At 43.2% G+C, this 23,740-nt stretch overlaps 2 protein-coding genes across 5 annotated transcripts; both read left to right on the top strand.

The window, feature by feature from the left end:
• The first annotated feature begins 452 nt into the window (after positions 1-452).
• On the top strand, positions 453-6,033 carry LOC116372512 (zinc finger protein 2). Of its 3 annotated transcripts, none has more exons than XM_031821322.1 (2): positions 453-728; positions 3,674-6,033. In XM_031821322.1, the coding sequence occupies exon 2, from the start codon at positions 3,680-3,682 to the stop codon at positions 5,324-5,326; it is 1,647 nt and encodes a 548-aa protein (XP_031677182.1). In that variant the 5' UTR covers positions 453-728; positions 3,674-3,679; the 3' UTR covers positions 5,327-6,033. The 3 variants fall into 3 exon arrangements, with proteins under 3 accessions (XP_031677182.1, XP_031677181.1, XP_031677180.1); XM_031821321.1 differs by having other exon boundaries at positions 461-728; positions 3,671-6,033; XM_031821320.1 differs by lacking the exon at positions 453-728 and adding an exon at positions 827-1,330 and having other exon boundaries at positions 3,671-6,033.
• Positions 6,034-6,694: 661 nt separating this feature from the next.
• On the top strand, positions 6,695-21,717 carry LOC116372514 (zinc finger protein 239-like). Of its 2 annotated transcripts, none has more exons than XM_031821326.1 (3): positions 6,695-6,968; positions 17,558-17,951; positions 18,152-21,717. In XM_031821326.1, the coding sequence occupies exons 2-3, from the start codon at positions 17,564-17,566 to the stop codon at positions 18,925-18,927; spliced, it is 1,164 nt and encodes a 387-aa protein (XP_031677186.1). In that variant the 5' UTR covers positions 6,695-6,968; positions 17,558-17,563; the 3' UTR covers positions 18,928-21,717. The 2 variants fall into 2 exon arrangements, with proteins under 2 accessions (XP_031677186.1, XP_031677185.1); XM_031821325.1 differs by having other exon boundaries at positions 6,696-6,968; positions 17,555-17,951.
• The last annotated feature ends 2,023 nt before the right edge of the window (positions 21,718-23,740 follow it).

Below are 23,740 nucleotides of genomic sequence, written 5' to 3'. Positions count from 1 at the left end.
ATTGATATTAATGTTCCACTGGGTAGAGATGAGGCCAAATGTAGGATCAGAGCCATTTTGATAGATGTGTGTCAGAAGAGATGGGACTCTGAGCCCAAGGGCCGGGATTTATATGCCCTCTAAAGAAACGTTGTGGACCAAGATGCAAAGGAAGAGGTGGTGTTTGCTCGATTGCGCTTTGGACATTGAAACTCGTCATTACATCTGTTTGGCAAGCATGTGAATGGCTTGTGTCTCAAGTGTATGGCCGATGAAACAATGGAGTATGTGTTGTTATATTGTTGTAAGTGTGTTTAAGAGAGGGACAGATTGAAGTATAAGGTCATTGAGGTTGGAAGGTATTTTGAGGATGGGGGAGGGTCTGTTAGAAGTTAGTAGGCTTTTTTTTCTTTTTTCTCAGAAATACTGAGTTAGGTAGGATGATTTAGAGATGTTGTAAACCGGGATTGAGCACCCACTCCAGCACAGTAGGTGGCGGCATGCACCTTTAACGTTGGTTTGCGGACCGCCATTATATCATAGAAGAAGAAGTGGCCATAGGAAAGCGGAAGTAATTTCGCTTCCGGCCTACACTGGCGAGTCTTCACCAAATATTCTGTGCTTGGCATACTTTATACACTCGATCTATAAAGTACGTCGACAAACTGATCTCAGAGCAACGACAATTCAATCTCAACGTCAACAACAGTAACGGTTGTGGAAACTTTGGACTTGTCCTTTTACCGCTGGTGAGTTAGCATGCTATCGTTAGCTAACTGTAAGCTAAATAGGCAGCGCCAACTCAATGAATATGTGCGGTAAATTTATGTGACTTTACTGGACGCGTCTTTATAGAATAGTGGAAGGTTTATTTGTGTCTTATTCAATCAAGGTTAACGTTGTATACACGTATGATATAGTAATGTTCTAGAGACGATTTGGTGAATTACGTCACGAAATGAGATGCGTTCCCTTAAAATGGTTCCCTCCACACACAACTTTTTAAATATTAGAATATACGATTACAACATAGCTTCACAGAATACAGTAGATGGTATTATATAAATAACATCTATGGTCCTCTCTTTATAACATCCTAAAATACACTGGAGACATTCAGAAACATAATTAGAATGCATCAATTTAACCTTTTTTGAATTTAAATTGATTTTAAAATAGTTCTCTCTGATATCAAAGATAAGGTCCTTATGCTTCCAAACCTTACCGCACGTGTTGTGTGTTAATGTTCAGACCAAGCATCGGGGCTATTAACAAAACTCCCCTGTACAGAAGACGCCTTCATCCAATTACTCTTATGTGTAATGCAACAGAGTCAGGATCAAGGGCTTGGGTAAGTGCAACTAAGACCCCAGAAATGACAAAGGTTTCAGTAAGAGGACTAACTGGTGTCTCCAAGTGGCCACACACCTCTTCAATGTGTGTTCTGATACTAAGTCATCTCATTGCACTTTGACACAGCGAAAGAGCCATCATCTTTAAGGTGTTTAAAAAAAAAACTCTCCTAGCTTTGCCATTGAGGAACTGAAGCAAGCACTTGTAGTTTTTGGGGGTTTGGAACCCAGCCCTGCATCTCCATCTCCACCCTGCATCTCCAAGATGCTTATATGAATGACATCAGAGCGGAATTTATTCTAATCCTTAACTCAGAACACATCGAGTCCTCTCTTACTCAGACGACACAATGCGCAGAAGTCCCAATTAGCAGGAGGGATGGGGGTGAGATCTTGTTGTGTGTGTGGTGCTCACGTTTTAAGAGCATCTATCAGTTGACTCTCATACAGCTCTCAGCTCTGACATCATGTGTAGAATGTTACTGTACAGCCACTGTGTTCCAATGTAATTCCCTTATCAGTGACCTAATTTGAGCATCTATCAGTTGAATCTCATACAGCTCTGACATCATGTGTGGAATGTTACTGTACAGCCACTGTGTTCCAATGTAATTCCCTTATCAGTGACCTAATTTGAGCATCTATCAGTTGAATCTCATACAGCTCTGACATCATGTGTGGAATGTTACTCTACAGCCACTGCGTTCCAATGTAATTCCCTTATCAGTGACCTAATCAGCCATTTTCAACCCGTTTACGGGCTAGAGTGTAAAGTGTTGAGATTACTAGCCTCTAAATACTAATGTTATATAAACATACAACGTACATAAAAAGCATTCATTGATATTACAACAGCATGTCGGTTTCACATCAAAAGTTGAAATGCCATGGAAATATTCAATTGGTAACATGTGATCAGTAAACATCAAAGTATTGGATATATATTTTGACACTATCCTTCTTCTTCTACAGGTCATCTAAAGTGTATGGACTTCCTGCTGTCTTCTTCTACAGGTCATCTAAAGTGTATGGACTTCCTGCTGTCTTCTTCTTCTACAGGTCATCTAAAGTGTATGGACTTCCTGCTGTCTTCTTCTACTACAGGTCATCTAAAGTGTATGGACTTCCTGCTCTCTTCTTCTACTACAGGTCATCTAAAGTGTATGGACTTCCTGCTCTCTTCTTCTACAGGTCATCTAAAGTGTATGGACTTCCTGCTCTCTTCTTCTACTACAGGTCATCTAAAGTGTATGGACTTCCTGCTCTCTTCTTCTACAGGTCATCTAAAGTGTATGGACTTCCTGCTCTCTTCTTCTTCTACTACAGGTCATCTAAAGTGTATGGACTTCCTGCTCTCTTCTTCTACAGGTCATCTAAAGTGTATGGACTTCCTGCTCTCTTCTTCTTCTACTACAGGTCATCTAAAGTGTATGGACTTCCTGCTGTCTTCTTCTACAGGTCATCTAAAGTGTATGGACTTCCTGCTCTCTTCTTCTACAGGTCATCTAAAGTGTATGGACTTCCTGCTGTCTTCTTCTACAGGTCATCTAAAGTGTATGGACTTCCTGCTGTCTTCTTCTACAGGTCATCTAAAGTGTATGGACTTCCTGCTCTCTTCTACAGGTCATCTAAAGTGTATGGACTTCCTGCTCTCTTCTTCTTCTACTACAGGTCATCTAAAGTGTATGGACTTCCTGCTGTCTTCTTCTACAGGTCATCTAAAGTGTATGGACTTCCTGCTCTCTTCTTCTACAGGTCATCTAAAGTGTATGGACTTCCTGCTCTCTTCTTCTACAGGTCATCTAAAGTGTATGGACTTCCTGCTGTCTTCTTCTACAGGTCATCTAAAGTGTATGGACTTCCTGCTGTCTTCTTCTACAGGTCATCTAAAGTGTATGGACTTCCTGCTGTCTTCTTCTACAGGTCATCTAAAGTGTATGGACTTCCTGCTGTCTTCTTCTACTACAGGTCATCTAAAGTGTATGGACTTCCTGCTCTCTTCTTCTACTACAGGTCATCTAAAGTGTATGGACTTCCTGCTGTCTTCTTCTACAGGTCATCTAAAGTGTATGGACTTCCTGCTGTCTTCTTCTACTACAGGTCATCTAAAGTGTATGGACTTCCTGCTGTCTTCTTCTACTACAGGTCATCTAAAGTGTATGGACTTCCTGCTGTCTTCTACTACAGGTCATCTAAAGTGTATGGACTTCCTGCTGTCTTCTTCTACAGGTCATCTAAAGTGTATGGACTTCCTGCTCTCTTCTTCTACAGGTCATCTAAAGTGTATGGACTTCCTGCTGTTTTTCCATTGACTGCATTGTTGTTGTTGTTCCCAACAGCAGGACAACATGAGTCGAAAGAGGGACAAGCTGTTGGATGGACTGGAACAGAGTTTATACACTCTAACCAAGGACAACTTATGTTACCTGTGCGTTCGTTGTGGAATAGGCTCCGAGGATCGGTTCCAAGGTAAAGAAAACAGTGAACGCACGCTGCGGCGTCAAATCATGGAGGAAATCTGGGAAAACGAGGATTCAAAGTCTTGGTTACTCCGACTGAAAGAGGACATCAGAGGTATACAGGAGGATGGTAGACATGTAACCGTGAGCTCCAGTGCATCAAGCAGCGTGTCCTCGAGTCCCAGCCAGTCTGATGGTGATGGGGACGCTGCAGACTGCCGTGAAGCTGGGAAGCCTCGACAGTCGGAAGTGACTCAGCGAACACACACTGGAGAGAAGCCTTACAGTTGTAATCAGTGTGGGAAGACATTCACACAGTCAGGAAGCCTGGCAACTCATCTGAGAACACACACTGGAGAGAAACCTCATAGCTGTGATGTATGTGGGAAGACTTTTAACGTAGCCTTCAATCTGAACCGACACCAGCGAACACACACTGGAGAGAAACCCTACAGCTGTGAGAAGTGTGGGAAGAGCTTTTCTCAGTCAGGCCTACTGGCCAGCCACCGTCGTTCGCACACAGGAGAGAAACCGTATGTCTGTGATCAGTGTGGGCAGAGCTTTGTCAATCCGGGATCCCTGGCAAAGCACAAGCGAAAACAACATGTGGGAGAGAAGCCTTATAGCTGTGCGGATTGTGGGAAGAGTTTCTTTGAATCACATACCCTGGCTAACCATCGGAGGACACACACAGGAGAGAAGCCTTACAGCTGTGATCTATGTGGGAAAAGTTTTGCTCTGTCAGGAACCCTGATTAAACATAAGCTGACTCATACAGGAGAGAAACCGTACTGCTGTGACCGGTGTGGGAAGAGCTTCCGTGAATCAGGAAGGTTGAAAGTTCACCAGAGAATGCACACTGGAGAGAAACCTTACGGCTGTGATCAATGTGGGAAGAAATTTGGTCATTCGCAACACCTGAAAGAACACCTGCGAACGCACACAGGAGAGAAGCCATTTAGCTGTGATCAGTGTGAGAGGAAATTCACTCAACCACAACACCTGAAATCACACATGAGAACACACACTGGAGAGAAGCCGTTTGTCTGTGATCAGTGTGAGAAGAGATTCGCTCATTCGCAACAACTCAAAGCACACCTGCGAATGCACACTGGAGAGAAACCTCATATCTGCGATCGGTGTGAGAAGAAATTTGCTCATTCACAACACCTGAAAGATCACATGCGAACACACACAGGAGAGAAGCCGTACATCTGTGGAGAATGTGGAAAGAGCTTTGGTAGAACAGGAACATTGAAAGTGCACCAGAAATCACACGCAGCAGGTGAAGTGTGTACAGATCTGCCTCCCCAGGATCAGTTCCAGAACCCTCAAATAAATCTGAACAGCACAAAATTCCAGATCCATCTCCCTCCCCAGGATCAGTTCCAGAACCCTCAAATAAAACTGAACAGCACCAAGTTTCAGATCCATCTCCCTCCCCAGGATCAGTTCCAGAACCCTCAAATAAATCTGAACAGCACAAAGTTCCAGATCCATCTCCATCCCCAGGATCAGTTCCAGAACCTTCCATAAACTCAGAAAAGTCCAAAGTTCCGCTGCTGGACTCCTCTAGCACTAGGCAATTATGACACCTATCTATTATATATATATATGCGGTAAAGAGGTCAATGGAACTCGACCAAAACAATAGAAATGACATGGACACAGGTGGGAGAAAGATGCCATGGGGGGGGAAAGATCCCGAATCTCCTCATGGTCCCCTCACTCTGTTGAGGTAAAAATCAGAGTATAATGCTTGTATGGATGTTAACCCCCTAACACATGTTCATGTCATCATCACCAAATCAACTGTATTATAGTAACAAAAGGACTTTGACTAACACACATCGTTGATGGATGCTACAAGCTCATAAGAGCAGGATGTTAGCATTTAGCAGTTACTTCTTCTAAACAGGAAAAGGGACAACTTCAAAAATGTGTCATGCAGAGGAAACAGACAAATATTTAGAAACCAGACTTCAGTAACTACTTGGTGGGCCTGTTACATCACATAAATCACACGACGGATTTGACGAATATATCCACTTGGTTGGATCAGATTTGTTGAATGTGTGCCAACGACGCCGTCACAGCGTCCTGCGTTCCAGTGACCTCTTTTCCCACATCTGTGCTTGAATCCAGTTCTACAGATTCTGATTTCAGTTGTAATTGATTAACCCCCTCCTCCAAATTCACTGTGTACAGAAACATTGGTTCATTAAAATCATTGAGTTACCTTTTTTATTGTTTTGACTCCTCAGTTCAGTCTTGGTACCTAATATTATTAATGCATTTTATACTTGTACATTTCCTATATATATATATATAAGAGTGAGAGTGAGAGAGATATAGATAGAGGTCAAGTGTATGCAGACCGGATGCGCCTTCATTTCCCGGATTGTCCAGTTAAGGGGAAGGAGACAGAGGTGGCAAGAGTGAGGGCTGCCAAATGTGTCTCCTATCTGGAGGCGAGTGGGAGTGGCGTCATGGTAATAGAGCCGGCACTTGTGAATGTTTCTCGGCAACCAAGGGATCCTGATATATTGCACGTGAAAAAAGTTGGTCTTTGTTGCATTTAGTGCCTCGTCATAAACTATGCAGCACATAACAAAGAAGAAATCAGAGAACATTTTTGTAATTTTTTAGTGCATACAGAACGCTCTTTTGTGACTGAGTTTACAGCCGAGGCCTTGCAAGAAATCCTGTCACAGAATGTTCTGTCCTCACAGGCCACTGAGCCGTTGTCAGGATGTGACTTGAGTTGGACTGTGACAGACGGAGTAGGATAGGTTTTTAATGTTTATTTCCAACAATTTAGTTTTTTTCGTTTACCACTTGTACAGGAGGTGGCGGAATGCACCCAATACTTGTTTGCGGACCGCAAAAATACCGTAGAAGAAGAACAACAATGCTAGTCAAAGCGGAAGTTGCTACCTTGCAAGATAGTAGCTGAAACGTTCGTGCTTGGAGCCAACTTTAAATATATCATATTTTCAATCTCCGAAATGCAACAGCCACAGGACAACTTTGTTTGATAGTCATAAAGGATCCTTAGCCAAAACTGACGAGATAAAGCTAGCTAGCTACCTCATTTTCCACGTGGAAAAAAAGGGAGGACAGGGACTTGCTAGCTACGTTAGCTTGCTAGCTAGCTGTCTTTTCTACGAGGAATTTGGTGAGTTAAATAGCTAGCTTATGTTCAACAACAGCTGTAGGTGGATTAATATTTTTGTGCATTTAAGAACGACCAATGTTGCCAGTCTAGATATGACGATATCGTCAATAATTCCAGTTTAGTGGTTCGTGAACAAACACGGCAGTGCAGGCCCGGTCCTGGCCGTTCTTCCGCCCTAGACGAGACAACAACAACAAAAAATCCGCCCTAAACAACTAGAATAGTGTAGCCAGTGTCTGCGTGGTACCGTTTGTAAAACAGACATTTGCATTGTGTTATTAGTCTTGATTCCTGTGACTAATAATTTTGGCTGTTTAAGCTCTGAATATCAGCTACCCAACTTGATCAGTGATTCTATTTACAATGAGTTAATGTATTTACACCGCAGGAAATGCTGAAGTATTGTATTTTTTGATGTTGCTATGAACAGTTAGTCAAAAACCATTTAAGGAATATAAACTTGTAATCACTGATTATCATGATTTAGCCCGCAGGGTGAAACTCCTGGACAGCAAGTGTGGGTAGCCTGATTTTTAGGATGTTATATTTTTGTTAACATGTCATTCACATCGAATAGCTTTTTTTTTTATGGCCTTAATTTTGTTTAGTCTATTTGATCGGAGAAGCGTGCTTGTATGATGTAAAAAGTGTCTGTTTCACGACATTGTCATAGATGATGTAGCCTACCGTAGGCTACATGATTTATGTTGATTATTTTTTGACGGGACGTTGATGGAGCCCCATAGCGGTGCATCTCTCCCAACAGCACCCTGGAGAAACACGGACCAGCTAAATATTTTGCGAAAATAATGAATTAGTTTGTCTGCCAACAATTAAGAATCATAAATGACTTAAAATGACTCCTTATAAATCGTTAAATGTATCAGTTTCAATTACAGTCAAGAGGGTTGACAACTAAGCGACATAAAACGGATCTTCGATGTCCCAGGACCATGGCAACGGGTTTGAGCTGTTATACAAAACAGCAGATGCATCAATTAGTATTTTTAAATTTAAGCTATTATATAAAATTCTCTCCAGAAATAATGCTCTGTATATATTGGGTATTGAACAGACAGACCGGTGCAGAATCAATAGTGTGTCTCTTTGGTACTGTCCATTAGGGCTGGGTGATATGGCTCAATAGCATGTCTCTCTGGTACTGTCCTGTATGGCTGGGCAGTATGGCTCAATAGCATGTCTCTTTGGTACTGTCCTTTAGGGCTGGGCAGTATGGCTCAATAGCATGTCTCTTTGGTACTGTCCTGTAGGGCTGGGTGATATGGCTCGATAGCATGTCTCTGGTACTGTCCATCAGGTCTGGGTGATATGGCTCAGTAGCATGTCTCTCTGGTACTGTCCTGTAGGGCTGGGCAGTATGGCTCAATAGCATGTCTCTTTGGTACTGTCCTGTAGGGCTGGGCAGTATGGCTCAATAGCATGTCTCTTTGGTACTGTCCTGTAGGGCTGGATGATATGGCTCAATAGCATGTCTCTTTGGTACTGTCCTGTAGGGCTGGGCAGTATGGCTCAATAGCATGTCTCTCTGGTACTGTCCTGTAGGGCTGGATGATATGGCTCAATAGCATGTCTCTCTGGTACTGTCCATCAGGTCTGGGTGATATGGCTCATTAGCATGTCTCTCTGGTACTGTCCATCAGGTCTGGGTGATATGGCTCATTAGCATGTCTCTCTGGTACTGTCCATCAGGTCTGGGTGATATGGCTCATTAGCATGTCTCTCTGGTACTGTCCATCAGGTCTGGGTGATATGGCTCATTAGCATGTCTCTCTGGTACTGTCCATCAGGTCTGGGTGATATGGCTCATTAGCATGTCTCTCTGGTACTGTCCATCAGGTCTGGGTGATATGGCTCATTAGCATGTCTCTCTGGTACTGTCCATCAGGTCTGGGTGATATGGCTCAATAGCATGTCTCTGGTACTGTCCATCAGGTCTGGGTGATATGGCTCAATAGCATGTCTCTTTGGTACTGTCCTGTAGGGCTGGGCAGTATGGCTCAATAGCATGTCTCTCTGGTACTGTCCTGTAGGGCTGGATGATATGGCTCAATAGCATGTCTCTCTGGTACTGTCCTGTAGGGCTGGGCAGTATGGCTCAATAGCATGTCTCTCTGGTACTGTCCTGTAGGGCTGGGCAGTATGGCTCAATAGCATGTCTCTCTGGTACTGTCCTGTAGGGCTGGATGATATGGCTCAATAGCATGTCTCTCTGGTACTGTCCTGTAGGGCTGGGCAGTATGGCTCAATAGCATGTCTCTCTGGTACTGTCCTTTAGGGCTGGATGATATGGCTCAATAGCATGTCTCTCTGGTACTGTCCTGTAGGGCTGGGCAGTATGGCTCAATAGCATGTCTCTCTGGTACTGTCCTGTAGGGCTGGGCAGTATGGCTCAATAGCATGTCTCTTTGGTACTGTCCTGTAGGGCTGGGCAGTATGGCTCAATAGCATGTCTCTTTGGTACTGTCCTTTAGGGCTGGGCAGTATGGCTCAATAGCATGTCTCTTTGGTACTGTCCTGTAGGGCTGGGTGATATGGCTCGATAGCATGTCTCTTTGGTACTGTCCTGTAGGGCTGGGCAGTATGGCTCAATAGCATGTCTCTCTGGTACTGTCCTGTAGGGCTGGGCAGTATGGCTCAATAGCATGTCTCTTTGGTACTGTCCTGTAGGGCTGGGCAGTATGGCTCAATAGCATGTCTCTTTGGTACTGTCCTGTAGGGCTGGGCAGTATGGCTCAATATCATGTCTCTCTGGTACTGTCCTGTAGGGCTGGGCAGTATGGCTCAATAGCATGTCTCTCTGGTACTGTCCTGTAGGGCTGGGCAGTATGGCTCAATAGCATGTCTCTCTGGTACTGTCCTGTAGGGCTGGGCAGTATGGCTCAATAGCATGTCTCTTTGGTACTGTCCTGTAGGGCTGGGCAGTATGGCTCAATAGCATGTCTCTTTGGTACTGTCCTGTAGGGCTGGGCAGTATGGCTCAATAGCATGTCTCTCTGGTACTGTCCTGTAGGGCTGGGCAGTATGGCTCAATAATCATATCTCTGTTTATGTTCAAATTGATTGGCGATTCACGAAATGTCTTGATATTTTAATGATGTAAATGGGGAAAGTGCACACAGCACAGAAGGAGCAAAGGAGACCAAAAAGACAACAGGGAGGCAGGGTAGCCTAGTGGTTAGAGTGTAGAGGAGGCAGGGTAGCCTAGTGGTTAGAGTGTAGGGGCGGCAGGTAGCCTGGTGGTTAGAGTGTAGAGGAGGCAGGGTAGCCTAGTAGTTAGAGCGTTGGACTACTAACCGGAAGGTTGCAAGTTCAAATCCCCGAGCTGACAAGGTACAGATCTGTCGTTCTGCACCTGAACAGGTAGTTAACCCACTGTTCCTAGGCCGTCATTGAAAATAAGTATTTGTTCTTTAACTGACTTGCCTGGTTAAGTAAAGGTAAACATTATTATTTTTTAAACACACAACATGACAGCAAGTGGACCCTCGTTAAAAACCAAAAACATACAAATAAACGTGATTCTGCAATACAGGCATTTGAATTTTATTGCAAAAACATACATTCAAATTAATCAAATAAATGTTATGTATCGCCCAGCCCTACTGTCCAGTAGGTGTCTAATCTTTGGAGTCAGGTTCAGGAATAATATCGGGGTGTGGTTGGACCTGCACACTATATTTCTGGGTGACTTGAAGGACCACTGTCAGTCAACAGGAAATATCATTGTGCTCTTTGGGTTAAATGTTTATTTTTGGGGACGTTTGGTCAGAAATATTGCAGATGGCGGGGTTCAAGTCCCTAGTGAGACGCCATGGGAGAATGGGAGGGATATATTGTGAGAAGAAATGGTAGAATGATGATTTACTGGGAAAGATTGAGGTTGATCTGATGCTGTCTGAAGGGTGGAATTGATGCGTGTTGGAAAAATTATATACGCCAATGAACAGTATAAATGTTTGAGGTCCTCCAATCGGGTGGGAGGGTGGGATGGGATTATGGAGGTCCTCCAATCAGGGGTGAGGGTAGGAATGGGATTATTGTATGTTTTACATTTAGCTATCTATGTTTTGTGTTTTTGTTTCATGCGGTGTGTCTGCTGGTCCTGGTAGATTCATGCTGTGTGTCTGCTGGTCCTGGTAGATTCATGCTGTGTGCCTGCTGGTCCTGGTAGATTCATGCTGTGTGTCTGCTGGTCCGGGTAGATTCATGCTGTGTGTCTGCTGGTCCGGGTAGATTCATGCTGTGTGTCTGCTGGTCCGGGTAGATTCATGCTGTGTGTCTGCTGGTCCTGGTAGATTCATGCTGTGTGTCTGCTGGTCCTGGTAGATTCATGCTGTGTGTCTGCTGGTCCTGGTAGATTCATGCTGTGTGTCTGCTGGTCCTGGTAGATTCATGCTGTGTGTTTGCTGGTCCTGGTAGATTCATGCTGTGTGCCTGCTGGTCCTGGTAGATTCATGCTGTGTGTCTGCTGGTCCGGGTAGATTCATGCTGTGTGTCTGCTGGTCCGGGTAGATTCATGCTGTGTGTCTGCTGGTCCTGGTAGATTCATGCTGTGTGTCTGCTGGTCCTGGTAGATTCATGCTGTGTGTCTGCTGGTCCTGGTAGATTCATGCTGTGTGTCTGCTGGTCCTGGTAGATTCATGCTGTGTGTCTGCTGGTCCTGGTAGATTCATGCTGTGTGTCTGCTGGTCCTGGTAGATTCATGCTGTGTGTCTGCTGGTCCTGGTAGATTCATGCTGCGTGTCTGCTGGTCCTGGTAGATTCATGCTGCGTGTCTGCTGGTCCTGGTCGATTCATGCTGTGTGTCTGCTGGTCCTGGTAGATTCATGCTGTGTGTCTGCTGGTCCTGGTAGATTCATGCTGTGTGTCTGCTGGTCCTGGTAGATTCATGCTGTGTGTCTGCTGGTCCTGGTAGATTCATGCTGTGTGTCTGCTGGTCCTGGTAGATTCATGCTGTGTGTCTGCTGGTCCTGGTAGATTCATGCTGTGTGTCTGCTGGTCCTGGTAGATTCATGCTGCGTGTCTGCTGGTCCTGGTAGATTCATGCTGCGTGTCTGCTGGTCCTGGTAGATTCATGCTGCGTGTCTGCTGGTCCTGGTCGATTCATGCTGCGTGTCTGTTGGTCCTGATAGTTATGGGTGCGCTCACTTCCATGCCCGCCTGGGCGTACCAAGTCCCGCCCTTGAAAAATCCCTTTGGGCCTTGGCGGGGCCATGCCGATGTCTCTGGGCGGGGCCATGCCGATGTCTCTGGGCGAGTGGGGGCACGAGCACCCACTGACCAGAACACCCTCTGACCAGAACATCCTCTGATGTGTGCGGCCAATGGTATTGTCTGTGTTTTGTTGTTTTAAAGAAAATGTATCTATATACAGTATCAGTCAAAAGTTTGGACACACCTCCCCATTCCAGGGTTTTTCTTTATTTGGACTATGTTCTACATTGTAGAATAATAGTGAAGACATCAAAACTATGAAATAACACATATGGAATCATGTAGTAACCAAAAAAATATGAGATTCTTCAAATAGCCACCCTTTTCCTTGATGACAGCTTTGCACACGCTTGTCATTCTCTCAACCAGCTTCATGAGGTAGTCACCTGGAATGCATTTCAATTAACAGGTGTGCCTTGTTAAAAGTAAATTTGTGGATTTTTTTCCTTAATGCGTTAGAGCCATCAGTTGTGTTGTGACAAGGTGGGGGGTATACAGAAGATAGCCCTATTTAGTAAATAACATGTCCATAATTATAGCAAGAACAGCTGAAATAAGCAAAGAGAAACAACAGTCCATGATTACTTTAAGACATGACATGAAGGTCAGTCAATTTGGAAAATTTCAAGAACATGGATGAAACTGGCTCTCAAGAGGACCACCACAGGAATGGAAGACCCAGAGTTACCTCTGCTGCAGAAGATAATGAACTTATAGTTACCAGCCTCAGAAATTGCAGCCAAAACAAATGCTTCACGGTGTTCAAGTTACAGACACATCTCAACATCAACTGTTCAGAGGAGACTCTGCGAATCAGGTCTTCATGGTCGAATGCTGCAAAGAAACCAATACGAAGAAGAGACTTGCTTGGGCCAAGAAACACAAGCAATGGACATTAGACCGGTGGAAATGCTTTCTTTTGGTCTGGAGTCCAAATTGGACATTTCTGGTTCCAACCAGAAAGTCTCTTTGTGAGACGCGGTGTCGGTGAACGGATGATCTCTGCATGTGTATTTCCCACCGTAAAGCGTGGAGGAAGAGGTTTCTCTGGTGACAATGTTTGTGATTCAGAATTCCATGCACTTAACCAGCATGGCTAACACAGCATTCTGCAGCGATACGCCATCCCATCTGGGTCGGGCTTAGTGGGACAATCATTAGTTTTTCAACAGGAAAATGACCCAACACACCTCCAGGTTGTGTAAGGGCTATTTGAACAAGAAGGAGAGTGATGGAGTGCTGCATCAGATGACCTGGCATCCACAATCCCCCGACCTCAACCAAATTAGGATGGTTTGGGATGAGTCGGACTGCAAAAATGGGAACTGCTTATCATGGGGCGACTTCGGCACTCACCTAAATAGCATATATACCACTTGGGTGAGAGAAAATGTCATTGTTTTTTGGCAGAATTGTGTAAGCTGTTATCAAATCAAATTTATTTATATAGCCCTTCGTACATCAGCTGATATCTCAAAGTGCTGTACAGAAACCCAGCCTAAAACCCCAAACAGCAAGCAATGCAGGTGTAGGAGCACGGTGGCTAGGAAAAACTCCCTAGAAAGGCCAAAACCAAGGAAGAAACCTAGAGAGGAACCAGGCTATGAGGGGTGGCCAGTCCTCTTCTGGCTGTGCCAGGTGGAGATTATAACAGAACATGGCCAAGATGTTCAAATGTTCATAAATGACCAGCATGGTCAAGTAATAATAATCACAGGCAGAACAGTTGAAACTGGAGCAGCAGCACGGCCAGGTGGACTGGGGACAGCAAGGAGTCATCATGCCAGGTAGTCCTGAGGCATGGTCCTAGGGCTCAGGTCCTCCGAGAGAAAGAAAGAGAGAATTAGAGAGAGCATACTTAAATTCACACAGGACACCGGATAAGACAGGAGAAGTACTCCAGATATAACAAACTGACACAAACTACTGCAGCATAAACACTGGAGGCTGAGACAGGAGGGGTCATGAGACACTGTGACCCCATCCGATGATTCCCCCGGACAGGTGGTATCAGTACCAGGTCAATGTGAAACTATATACAGGGAGTATCAGATCAATGTGGAGCTATATACAGGGAGTACCAGTACCAGATCAATGTGAAACTATATACAGGGAGTATCAGATCAATGTGGTGCTATATACAGGGAGTACCAGATCAATGTGCAGCTATATACAGGGAGTACCCGATCAATGTGAAGCTATATACAGGGAGTACCAGTACCAGATCAATGTGCAGCTATATACAGGGAGTACCAGATCAATGAGCAGCTATATATAGGGAGTACCAGATCAATGAGCAGCTATATACAGGGAGTACCAGATCAATGTGAAGCTATATACAGGGAGTACCAGTACCAGATCAATGTGGAGCTATATACAGGGAGTACCAGTACCAGATCAATGTGGAGCTATATACAGGGGGTACCAGTACAGAGTCAATGTAGAGCTATATACAGGGAGGACCAGTACCAGATCAATGTGGTGCTATATACAGGGAGGACCAGTACCAGATCAATGTGGTGCTATATACAGGGAGTACCAGTACCAGATCAATGAGCAGCTATATACAGGGAGTACCAGTACCAGATCAATGTGGTGCTATATACAGGGAGTACCAGTACCAGATCAATGTGGAGCTATATACAGGGAGTACCAGTACCAGATCAATGAGCAGCTAATAACAGGGAGTACCAGTACCAGATCAATGAGCAGCTATATACAGGGAGTACCAGATCAATGAGCAGCTATATACAGGGAGTACCAGATCAATGAGCAGCTATATACAGGGAGTACCAGATCAATGAGCAGCTATATACAGGGAGTACCAGTACCAGATCAATGAGCAGCTATATACAGGGAGTACCAGTACCAGATCAATGTGGAGCTATATACAGGGAGTACCAGTACCAGATCAATGTGGAGCTATATACAGGGAGTACCAGATCAATGTGGTGCTATATACAGGGAGTACCAGTACCAGATCAATGAGCAGCTATATACAGGGAGTACCAGTACCAGATCAATGTGGTGCTATATTTAGGGAGTACCAGTACCAGATCAATGTGGTGCTATATACAGGGAGTACCAGATCTATGTGAAACTATATACAGGGAGTACCAGTACCAGATCAATGTGCAGCTATATACAGGGAGTACCAGATCAATGTGCAGCTATATACAGGGAGTACCAGATCAATGTGGAGCTATATACAGGGAGTACCAGATCAATGTGGAGCTCCAGATGACATCTGGCGTGTGCTGTGTGGAGGCATCAACATTCAGTCACAGTCATTGGACCGTATCCCCAACGCTATAGACCACGTCTCGTTAATTAATCATTAATCAGAGGTTTTAAATGTCCAAATTCATCAATATGCTGAAATAATTTGTGATTTTGTTGAAGACCAAGACATACAAATTCCCCTCTACACACACGTGTCACACTTCACTTTACACACGTGTCACAGATTACTTGTATTTTGCTAAAATACTACCTTTTACAAACTGCTCACGCACCAATATTTACCAAACGGTCACTCCAGACTGAAATTGATTAGTTTGTTCTACTGTAATAAATAGCGAGCATATTAATCACTCACATCGAAATCAATGAAAATGGGACAATAGCCGTTTGTCCTCTTCTAAAAAAAAAAAACGACCACAACGAACTTGGGAATAGTTCCATACCTGTTGATAGATGGCAACCTGTAGTAGCCATTTATCAACTGTACTTCCTGCTGTCTTCTTCTTCTACAGGTCATCTAAATTGTATGGACTTCCTGCTGTCTTCTTCTTCTACTACAGGTCATCTAAAGTGTATGGACTTCCTGCTCTCTTCTTCTACTACAGGTCATCTAAAGTGTATGGACTTCCTGCTGTCTTCTACTACAGGTCATCTAAAGTGTATGGACTTCCTGCTCTCTTCTACTACAGGTCATCTAAAGTGTATGGACTTCCTGCTCTCTTCTTCTTCTTCTAAAGGTCATCTAAAGTGTGTGGACCTCCTGCTGTCTTCTTCTTCTACTACAGGTCATCTAAAGTGTATGGACTTCCTGCTCTCTTCTTCTACTACAGGTCATCTAAAGTGTGTGGACTTCCTGCTCTCTTCTTCTACTACAGGTCATCTAAAGTGTATGGACTTCCTGCTCTCTTCTTCTACTACAGGTCATCTAAAGTGTATGGACTTCCTGCTCTCTTCTTCTTCTACAGGTCATCTAAAGTGTGTGGACTTCCTGCTGTCTTCTACTACAGGTCATCTAAAGTGTATGGACTTCCTGCTGTTTTCTTCTTCTACTACAGGTCATCTAAAGTGTATGGACTTCCTGCTGTCTTCTTCTTCTACTACAGGTCATCTAAAGTGTATGGACTTCCTGCTCTCTTCTTCTACTACAGGTCATCTAAAGTGTATGGACTTCCTGCTGTCTTCTACTACAGGTCATCTAAAGTGTATGGACTTCCTGCTCTCTTCTACTACAGGTCATCTAAAGTGTATGGACTTCCTGCTCTCTTCTTCTTCTTCTAAAGGTCATCTAAAGTGTGTGGACTTCCTGCTGTCTTCTTCTTCTACTACAGGTCATCTAAAGTGTATGGACTTCCTGCTCTCTTCTTCTACTACAGGTCATCTAAAGTGTGTGGACTTCCTGCTCTCTTCTTCTACTACAGGTCATCTAAAGTGTATGGACTTCCTGCTCTCTTCTTCTACTACAGGTCATCTAAAGTGTATGGACTTCCTGCTCTCTTCTTCTTCTACAGGTCATCTAAAGTGTGTGGACTTCCTGCTCTCTTCTACTACAGGTCATCTAAAGTGTATGGACTTCCTGCTCTCTTCTACTACAGGTCATCTAAAGTGTATGGACTTCCTGCTCTCTTCTACTACAGGTCATCTTAGGTGTGTGGACTTCCTGCTCTCTTCTACTACAGGTCATCTAAAGTGTATGGACTTCCTGCTCTCTTCTTCTTCTTCTACAGGTCATCTAAAGTGTGTGGACTTCCTGCTCTCTTCTTCTACTACAGGTCATCTAAAGTGTGTGGACTTCCTGCTGTGTTCTTCTTCTACTACAGGTCATCTAAAGTATATGGACTTCCTGCTCTCTTCTTCTTCTACAGGTCATCTAAAGTGTATGGACTTCCTGCTGTGTTCTTCTTCTTCTACAGGTCATCTAAAGTGTATGGACTTCCTGCTCTCTTCTACTACAGGTCATCTAAAGTGTATGGACTTCCTGCTCTCTTCTTCTACAGGTCATCTAAAGTGTATGGACTTCCTGCTCTCTTCTTCTTCTACTACAGGTCATCTAATAGTGTATGGACTTCCTGCTGTCTTGCCATTGACTGCATTGTTGTTGTTCCCACCAGCAGGACAACATGAGTGGAGAGAAGGAAGCATTGATGGAAGAAATCGAACAGAGTTTACACCCTCTAACGGAGGATCATTTACGACACCTGTGTGACCGTTGTGGAATAGATGGCTCCCAAGTTAAAGGAAAGAACCATCGCTCGTTGCGACGTAAAATCATGGAGGAAATGTGGGAAAACGCAGATTCTTTGAAATCGGAGGAGCAGGGAATGTCTTGGTTACTCCGACTGAAAGATGACATCAGAAAAATACAGGAAGAATCTAGTGTGGCACCCATGAGTCCCAGCCAGTCTGATGATGATGATGATGATGATGGAGCTACAGACTGCGACGAAGAATGGAACGTGGAGGACAACGATGGAGATTCAGATTCGTTGTCATCAAGTAGGAACAATGGTGTGTATTAGACTACAATCTGGTTTTGTAACAGTTCATTGATTGGTCAATATTTATTAATTGACCCATATTTGCTAAATGTAACTATTCAGTGTTGTATAGCATCTCATCTGTGTTGGATGGGGAACATACTTCAACACTAGGTCATTAAGTACTTTGGTACATGTGAGGAACCTTAACTTCATGTCTTTGTTTCACAGGGGACAACCCTAATGGTCGCTCGCTCAGTGGGAGGGTCTTATCATCTGGGAAGGCTCCAGGGTTGAAAGTGATCCAGCGACCTTATAGCTGTGATGTATGTGAGAAAAGTTTCCCACATTTAGGAGACCTAAAGAGACACCAGAGAATACACACAGGAGAGAAACCATATGGCTGTGATCAATGTGGGAAGAGTTTTCGTCAGCCAGGGCAACTGACGAAACACAAGCTAACACACACTGGAGAGAAATCTTATCGCTGTGATCAATGTGGGAAGAGTTTTGCTCGAGCTGATACCAGGACTGAACACAAGCGAACACACACAGGAAGGAAATCTTATGTCTGTGATCAATGTGGGAAGGGTTTCACTACCTTAGGAGCACTGACTATACACCAGAGAATACACACAGGAGAGAAACCATATGTCTGCGCTGTATGTGAAAAGAGTTTTCGTCAGTCAGGACAACTGACTATACACAAGCGAACACACACGGGAGAGAAACCATATAACTGTGATCAATGTGAGAAGAGTTTTGCCGAAGCTGGTTCCCTGACTGAACACAGACGAACACATACAGGAGAGAAACCATATGTCTGTGATCAATGTGGGAAGAGTTTCACTACCTTAGGAACACTGACTATACACCAGAGAATTCACACAGGAGAGAAACCTTTTGTTTGTGCTATATGTGGAAAGAGTTTCCGTCAAACGGTACAACTGACAAGGCACAAGAGAACACACGCGGGAGAGAAATCTTACAGAAGCTTTGATCAATGAGGGGATTCGATCATCTCTGGGTTGCACACAAACTCACAGTTGAAGATGCATCAGCGAACACACACTGGAGAGAGACATTACAGATGTGTGGTCTGCTGTGAGTTTTTAGTTTATTAGGATCCCCATTAGCTACAGGATTTTGGATCCCCATTCTTCACGGTTTTGGTACCGTGATGAAACTCAGTGGTGTGTCTGGTGGGGTATCTGCAGTCTATTCGGGAAAGTATTCAGACCCCGGGGGAGAAGGACCTTGGTCAGGGCGGTGACCAAGAACGCAATGGTCACCCTGACAGAGCTCCACAGTTCCTCTGTGGAGATGGTAGAACCTTCTAGAAGGACAACCATCTCTGCAGCACTCCACCAATCAGGCCTTTATGGTAGAGTGTCCAGACAGAAGCCACTCCTCAGTAAAAGGCACATGACAGCCCGCTTAGAGTTTGCCAAAAGGCACTTGAAGGACTCTTAGACTATGAGAAATCAGCATCATGCTGTGGGGATGTTTTTCAGCAGCAGGGACTGGGAGACTAGTCAGGTTCGAGGGAAAGATGAACAGAGAGATCCTTGATGATAACCTGCTCAGGACCTCAGACTGGGGCGATGGTTCACCTTCCAACAGGACAAATACCCTAAGCATACAGCCAAGAAGTGGCTTCGGGACAAGTCTCTGAATGTCCTTGAGTGGCCCAGCCAGAGACAGGACTTGAACCCGATCTAACATCCCTGGAGAGACCTGAAAATTGCTGTGCAGCGTCACACCCCATCCAACCTGACAGAGCTTGAGAGGATCTGCAGATAAGAATGGGGGAAACTCTCCAAATACAGGTTAGCGTCATACCCAAGAAAACCCAAGGCTGTAATCACTGCCAAAGGTGCTTCAACAAAGTACTGATTAAAGGGTCTGAATACTTATGTAAATGTGATGTCAGTTTTTTAAATTTTATTTGTATAAATTTGCAACAATTTTGGAAAAAAAAGATTTGGGGTTTTTCTTTGTTTGTCATTATGGGGTATTGTGATGTCATTATGGGGTATTGTGATGTCATTACGGGGTATTGTGATGTCATTGTGGGGTATTGTGTGTAGATTGATGATGGAAAACAATTTAATCCATTATAGAATAAGGCTGTAACGTAACAGAATGTGGAATAAATCAAGGGGTCTGAATACTTTCTGAAGGCACTCTGTCTGTTCTGAAGTGTATACAAATACAATATACAAGCGGTTAGGTATTTTCAACACACAAATATTTCTTAAGAGAAGACGTAGTCCATTTCTCTTCAACCGTAAAAGACTATCATCCATGTTGTTGATGTTAGTTATATGTGTGTAGTTAAAGGGCAAGGCGTGCTGTTTTGTTTTGAGACAGCTTTGCTAGGTCTTTCTTTTCTGCACCTGACCATATTACCAGACAGTCATCAAGATGGACAAGACCAGAGTCTGGACAACTAGTACAGTTGATCTTTGTGTCAGAAACACAGAACATATTTTTTTTATAACAGACAATACCCCTCCCCATCTTCACAACAACCTAGTCTAACAGTTGACCATGATAACTTCTCCCCATCTAAACAACAACTTAGTCAATATGACGAGACCATGATAACTACACCTCATCTAAACAACAACTTAGTCAATATGACGAGACCATGATAACTACACCTCATCTAAACAACAACTTAGTCAATATGACGAGACCATGATAACTACACCTCATCTAAACAACAACTTAGTCAATATGACGAGACCATGATAACTACACCTCATCTAAATAACAACTTAGTCAATATGACGAGACCATGATAACTACACCTCATCTAAACAACAACTTAGTCAATATGACGAGACCATGATAACTACACCTCATCTAAACAACAACTTAGTCAATATGACGAGACCATGATAACTACACCTCATCTAAACAACAACTTAGTCAATATGACGAGACCATGATAACTACACCTCATCTAAACAACAACTTAGTCAATATGACGAGACCATGATAACTACACCTCATCTAAACAACAACTTAGTCAATATGACGAGACCATGATAACTACACCTCATCTAAACAACAACTTAGTCAATATGACGAGACCATGATAACTACACCTCATCTAAACAACAACTTAGTCAATATGACGAGACCATGATAACTACACCTCATCTAAACAACAACTTAGTCAATATGACGAGACCATGATAACTACACCTCATCTAAACAACAACTTAGTCAATATGACCTGACCATGATATTCACACCCCATCTTCACATGCAAAACCCCAGGTGAGGTTTAGGTGCTTTTAGATGTATTTAAGTCCAGTTTATTCTGTAAGTCCTTTTGCTACGAGTCTCCGTGAGCTCCCATGGCTGTAGATACTGATGTGTAGAGTCTGCAGTCATCAGCATACATAGTAATTTTAGCTTCTTGTAAGACAAATGGCAAATAATTTGTAAAAATAGAGAAGAGTAAGGTGTGTTGGTTTGATGACATGTTGAGGGTTTCACACTCTGTGGGGTAATATTTACTTTACCACCTACTGTTAGTGCTTTCATCTTAAGATGGCTGAGAGACCGTCACTTTAAAAACGGGCTCGTATTGTCAATTAAAATGTTATAATGTAGAATGTTTTGCCAATGTTATAGGTAGAGTTTTCATGTTGGAATTCAATGTTATATGTAGAGTTTTCATGTAATTCAATGTAATTCAAATTGAACGCATATGTGCTTGTAGTTAATACATGCCAATGTATTTAGGTTTTTAATGAGAATAAATACGAAGCTCCAATGAACCTTGGCATTATTTTTTCCAACTTATTCTTCTGAGAACAACTAAAAATGCATTATTATTTTTTTACCTAAAGTAAGATTAGCTACACGAAACATCATCGACGTAGACACACAATAGTTTTGTATCTCCTATTGGGGAAAGACTAATGAACGGGCTGCACAGTCACTATGGGAGCTGTCTAGAGCGCCCGGTTAAATTGTGCATTACAAGCAATTATTTTTTTAAACTCTGCAAACGGTTAAACTCGTGAGATAGAAGTTGTATGTATAGTGGGTAACATAATACTATCATCCTACATTGAAATGTTGATTTATTTGTACATATTAGATTATTTTATATTTCGCCGTCTTCCTTGATGTTTTGATCCAAATGGACAGCATACGTTACGACTACATTACGCAAGCTCACGTTTTGACCGCATCGAATTGAAGGTATAGTTACGACTACATTACGCAAGCTCACGTTTTGACCGCATCGAATGGAAGGCATACGTTACGACTACATTACGCAAGCTCACGTTTTGACCGCATCGAATGGAAGGTATAGTTACGACTACATTACGCAAGCTCACGTTTTGATCACATCAAATGGAAGGCACACGTTACGACTACATTACGCAAGCTCACGTTTTGACCGCATCGAATGGAAGGTATAGTTACGACTACATTACGCAAGCTCACGTTTTGACCGCATCGAATGGAAGGCATACGTTACGACTACATTACGCAAGCTCACGTTTTGATCACATCGAAATATGGTTAATTACACTTTTTTTTTTACTTCAGATTGGTGCTGTTAATGTAAAAGTTTATAGTTATCGCGATGACACAATCGATGGCTTCATCAAACAGATCAATATCTTTGGTTCTGGTCCGCTTGGCGGTTGCAGGACTTCGAACGCTGCTGTCAATTTCAAACTCAAATGGCATGAATAATGCGGGACACTGTATAAACTATCACTCAAATACAGTGCCTTCGGAAAGTATTCAGACCCCTTACTTTTTCCACATTTTGTTATGTTACAGCCTTATTCTAAAATTGATTAAATTGTTTTTTTCCTCATCAATCTACACATAATGCCCCATAATGACAAAACAAAACCTGTTTATTAGACATTTTTGCTACTTTCTTAAAAAAATAAAACGGAAATATCACATTTACATAAGTATTCAGACCCTTTACTCAGTACTTTTGTTGAAGCACCTTGGCAGCGATCACAGCATCGAGTCTTGGGTGTGATGCTACAAGCTTGGCACACCTGTATTTGGGGAGTTTCTCCCATTCTTCTCTGCAGAAGGGTAATTCCTCATGGCTTGGTTTTTGCTCTGATATGCACTACCAAATGTGGGACCTTATATAGACAGGCGTGTGCCTTTCCAAATCATGTCCAATCAATTGAATTTACCACAGGTGGACTCCAATCAAGTTGTAAAAACATCTCAAGGATGATCAATGGAAACAGGATGCACCAGAGCTCAATTCTGAGTCTCATAGCAAAGGGTCTGAATACTTATGTAAATAAGATATATCTGTTTACAAAAATGTCTAAAAACCTGTTTTTGCTTTGTCATTATGGGGTAGTGTGTGTAGATTGCAGATTTATTTAATCCATTTTTGAATAAGGCTGTAACGTTATTTTTTATTTTACCTTTATTTAACCAGGCAAGTCAGTTAAGAACAAATTCTTATTTGTACCTTGTCAGCTCGGGGGTTTGAACTCGCAACCTTCCGATTACTAGTCCAACGCTCTAACCACTAGGCTACCCTGCCGCCCAAATGTGGGAAAAGACAATAGGTCTGAATACTTTCCGCACTGTACTTTCCCAACCCTTGTCGGTTTTGATATCTCAAGTCAAATTAAACAAGTTAAATACCAAAGCAACTTATTTGTTTCCTCCCCCCATTTCGGGCAGCCTTCCAGAATCTCCATCCGACATTCTAGAATTTAGATCACTGTCTTCAACTAATTATCTTCTAACCAGTGATGTAAAAGTTCTTCTCAGATTCCGTGTGGCTTTTGAGTA

This window comes from Oncorhynchus kisutch, unplaced genomic scaffold, assembly GCF_002021735.2.
Source record: "Oncorhynchus kisutch isolate 150728-3 unplaced genomic scaffold, Okis_V2 scaffold3961, whole genome shotgun sequence".
Lineage (NCBI taxonomy): Eukaryota > Metazoa > Chordata > Actinopteri > Salmoniformes > Salmonidae > Oncorhynchus > Oncorhynchus kisutch.
The sequence above is the reverse complement of the archived record's forward strand: the minus strand, read 5'-3'. Positions and strand labels throughout refer to the sequence as shown.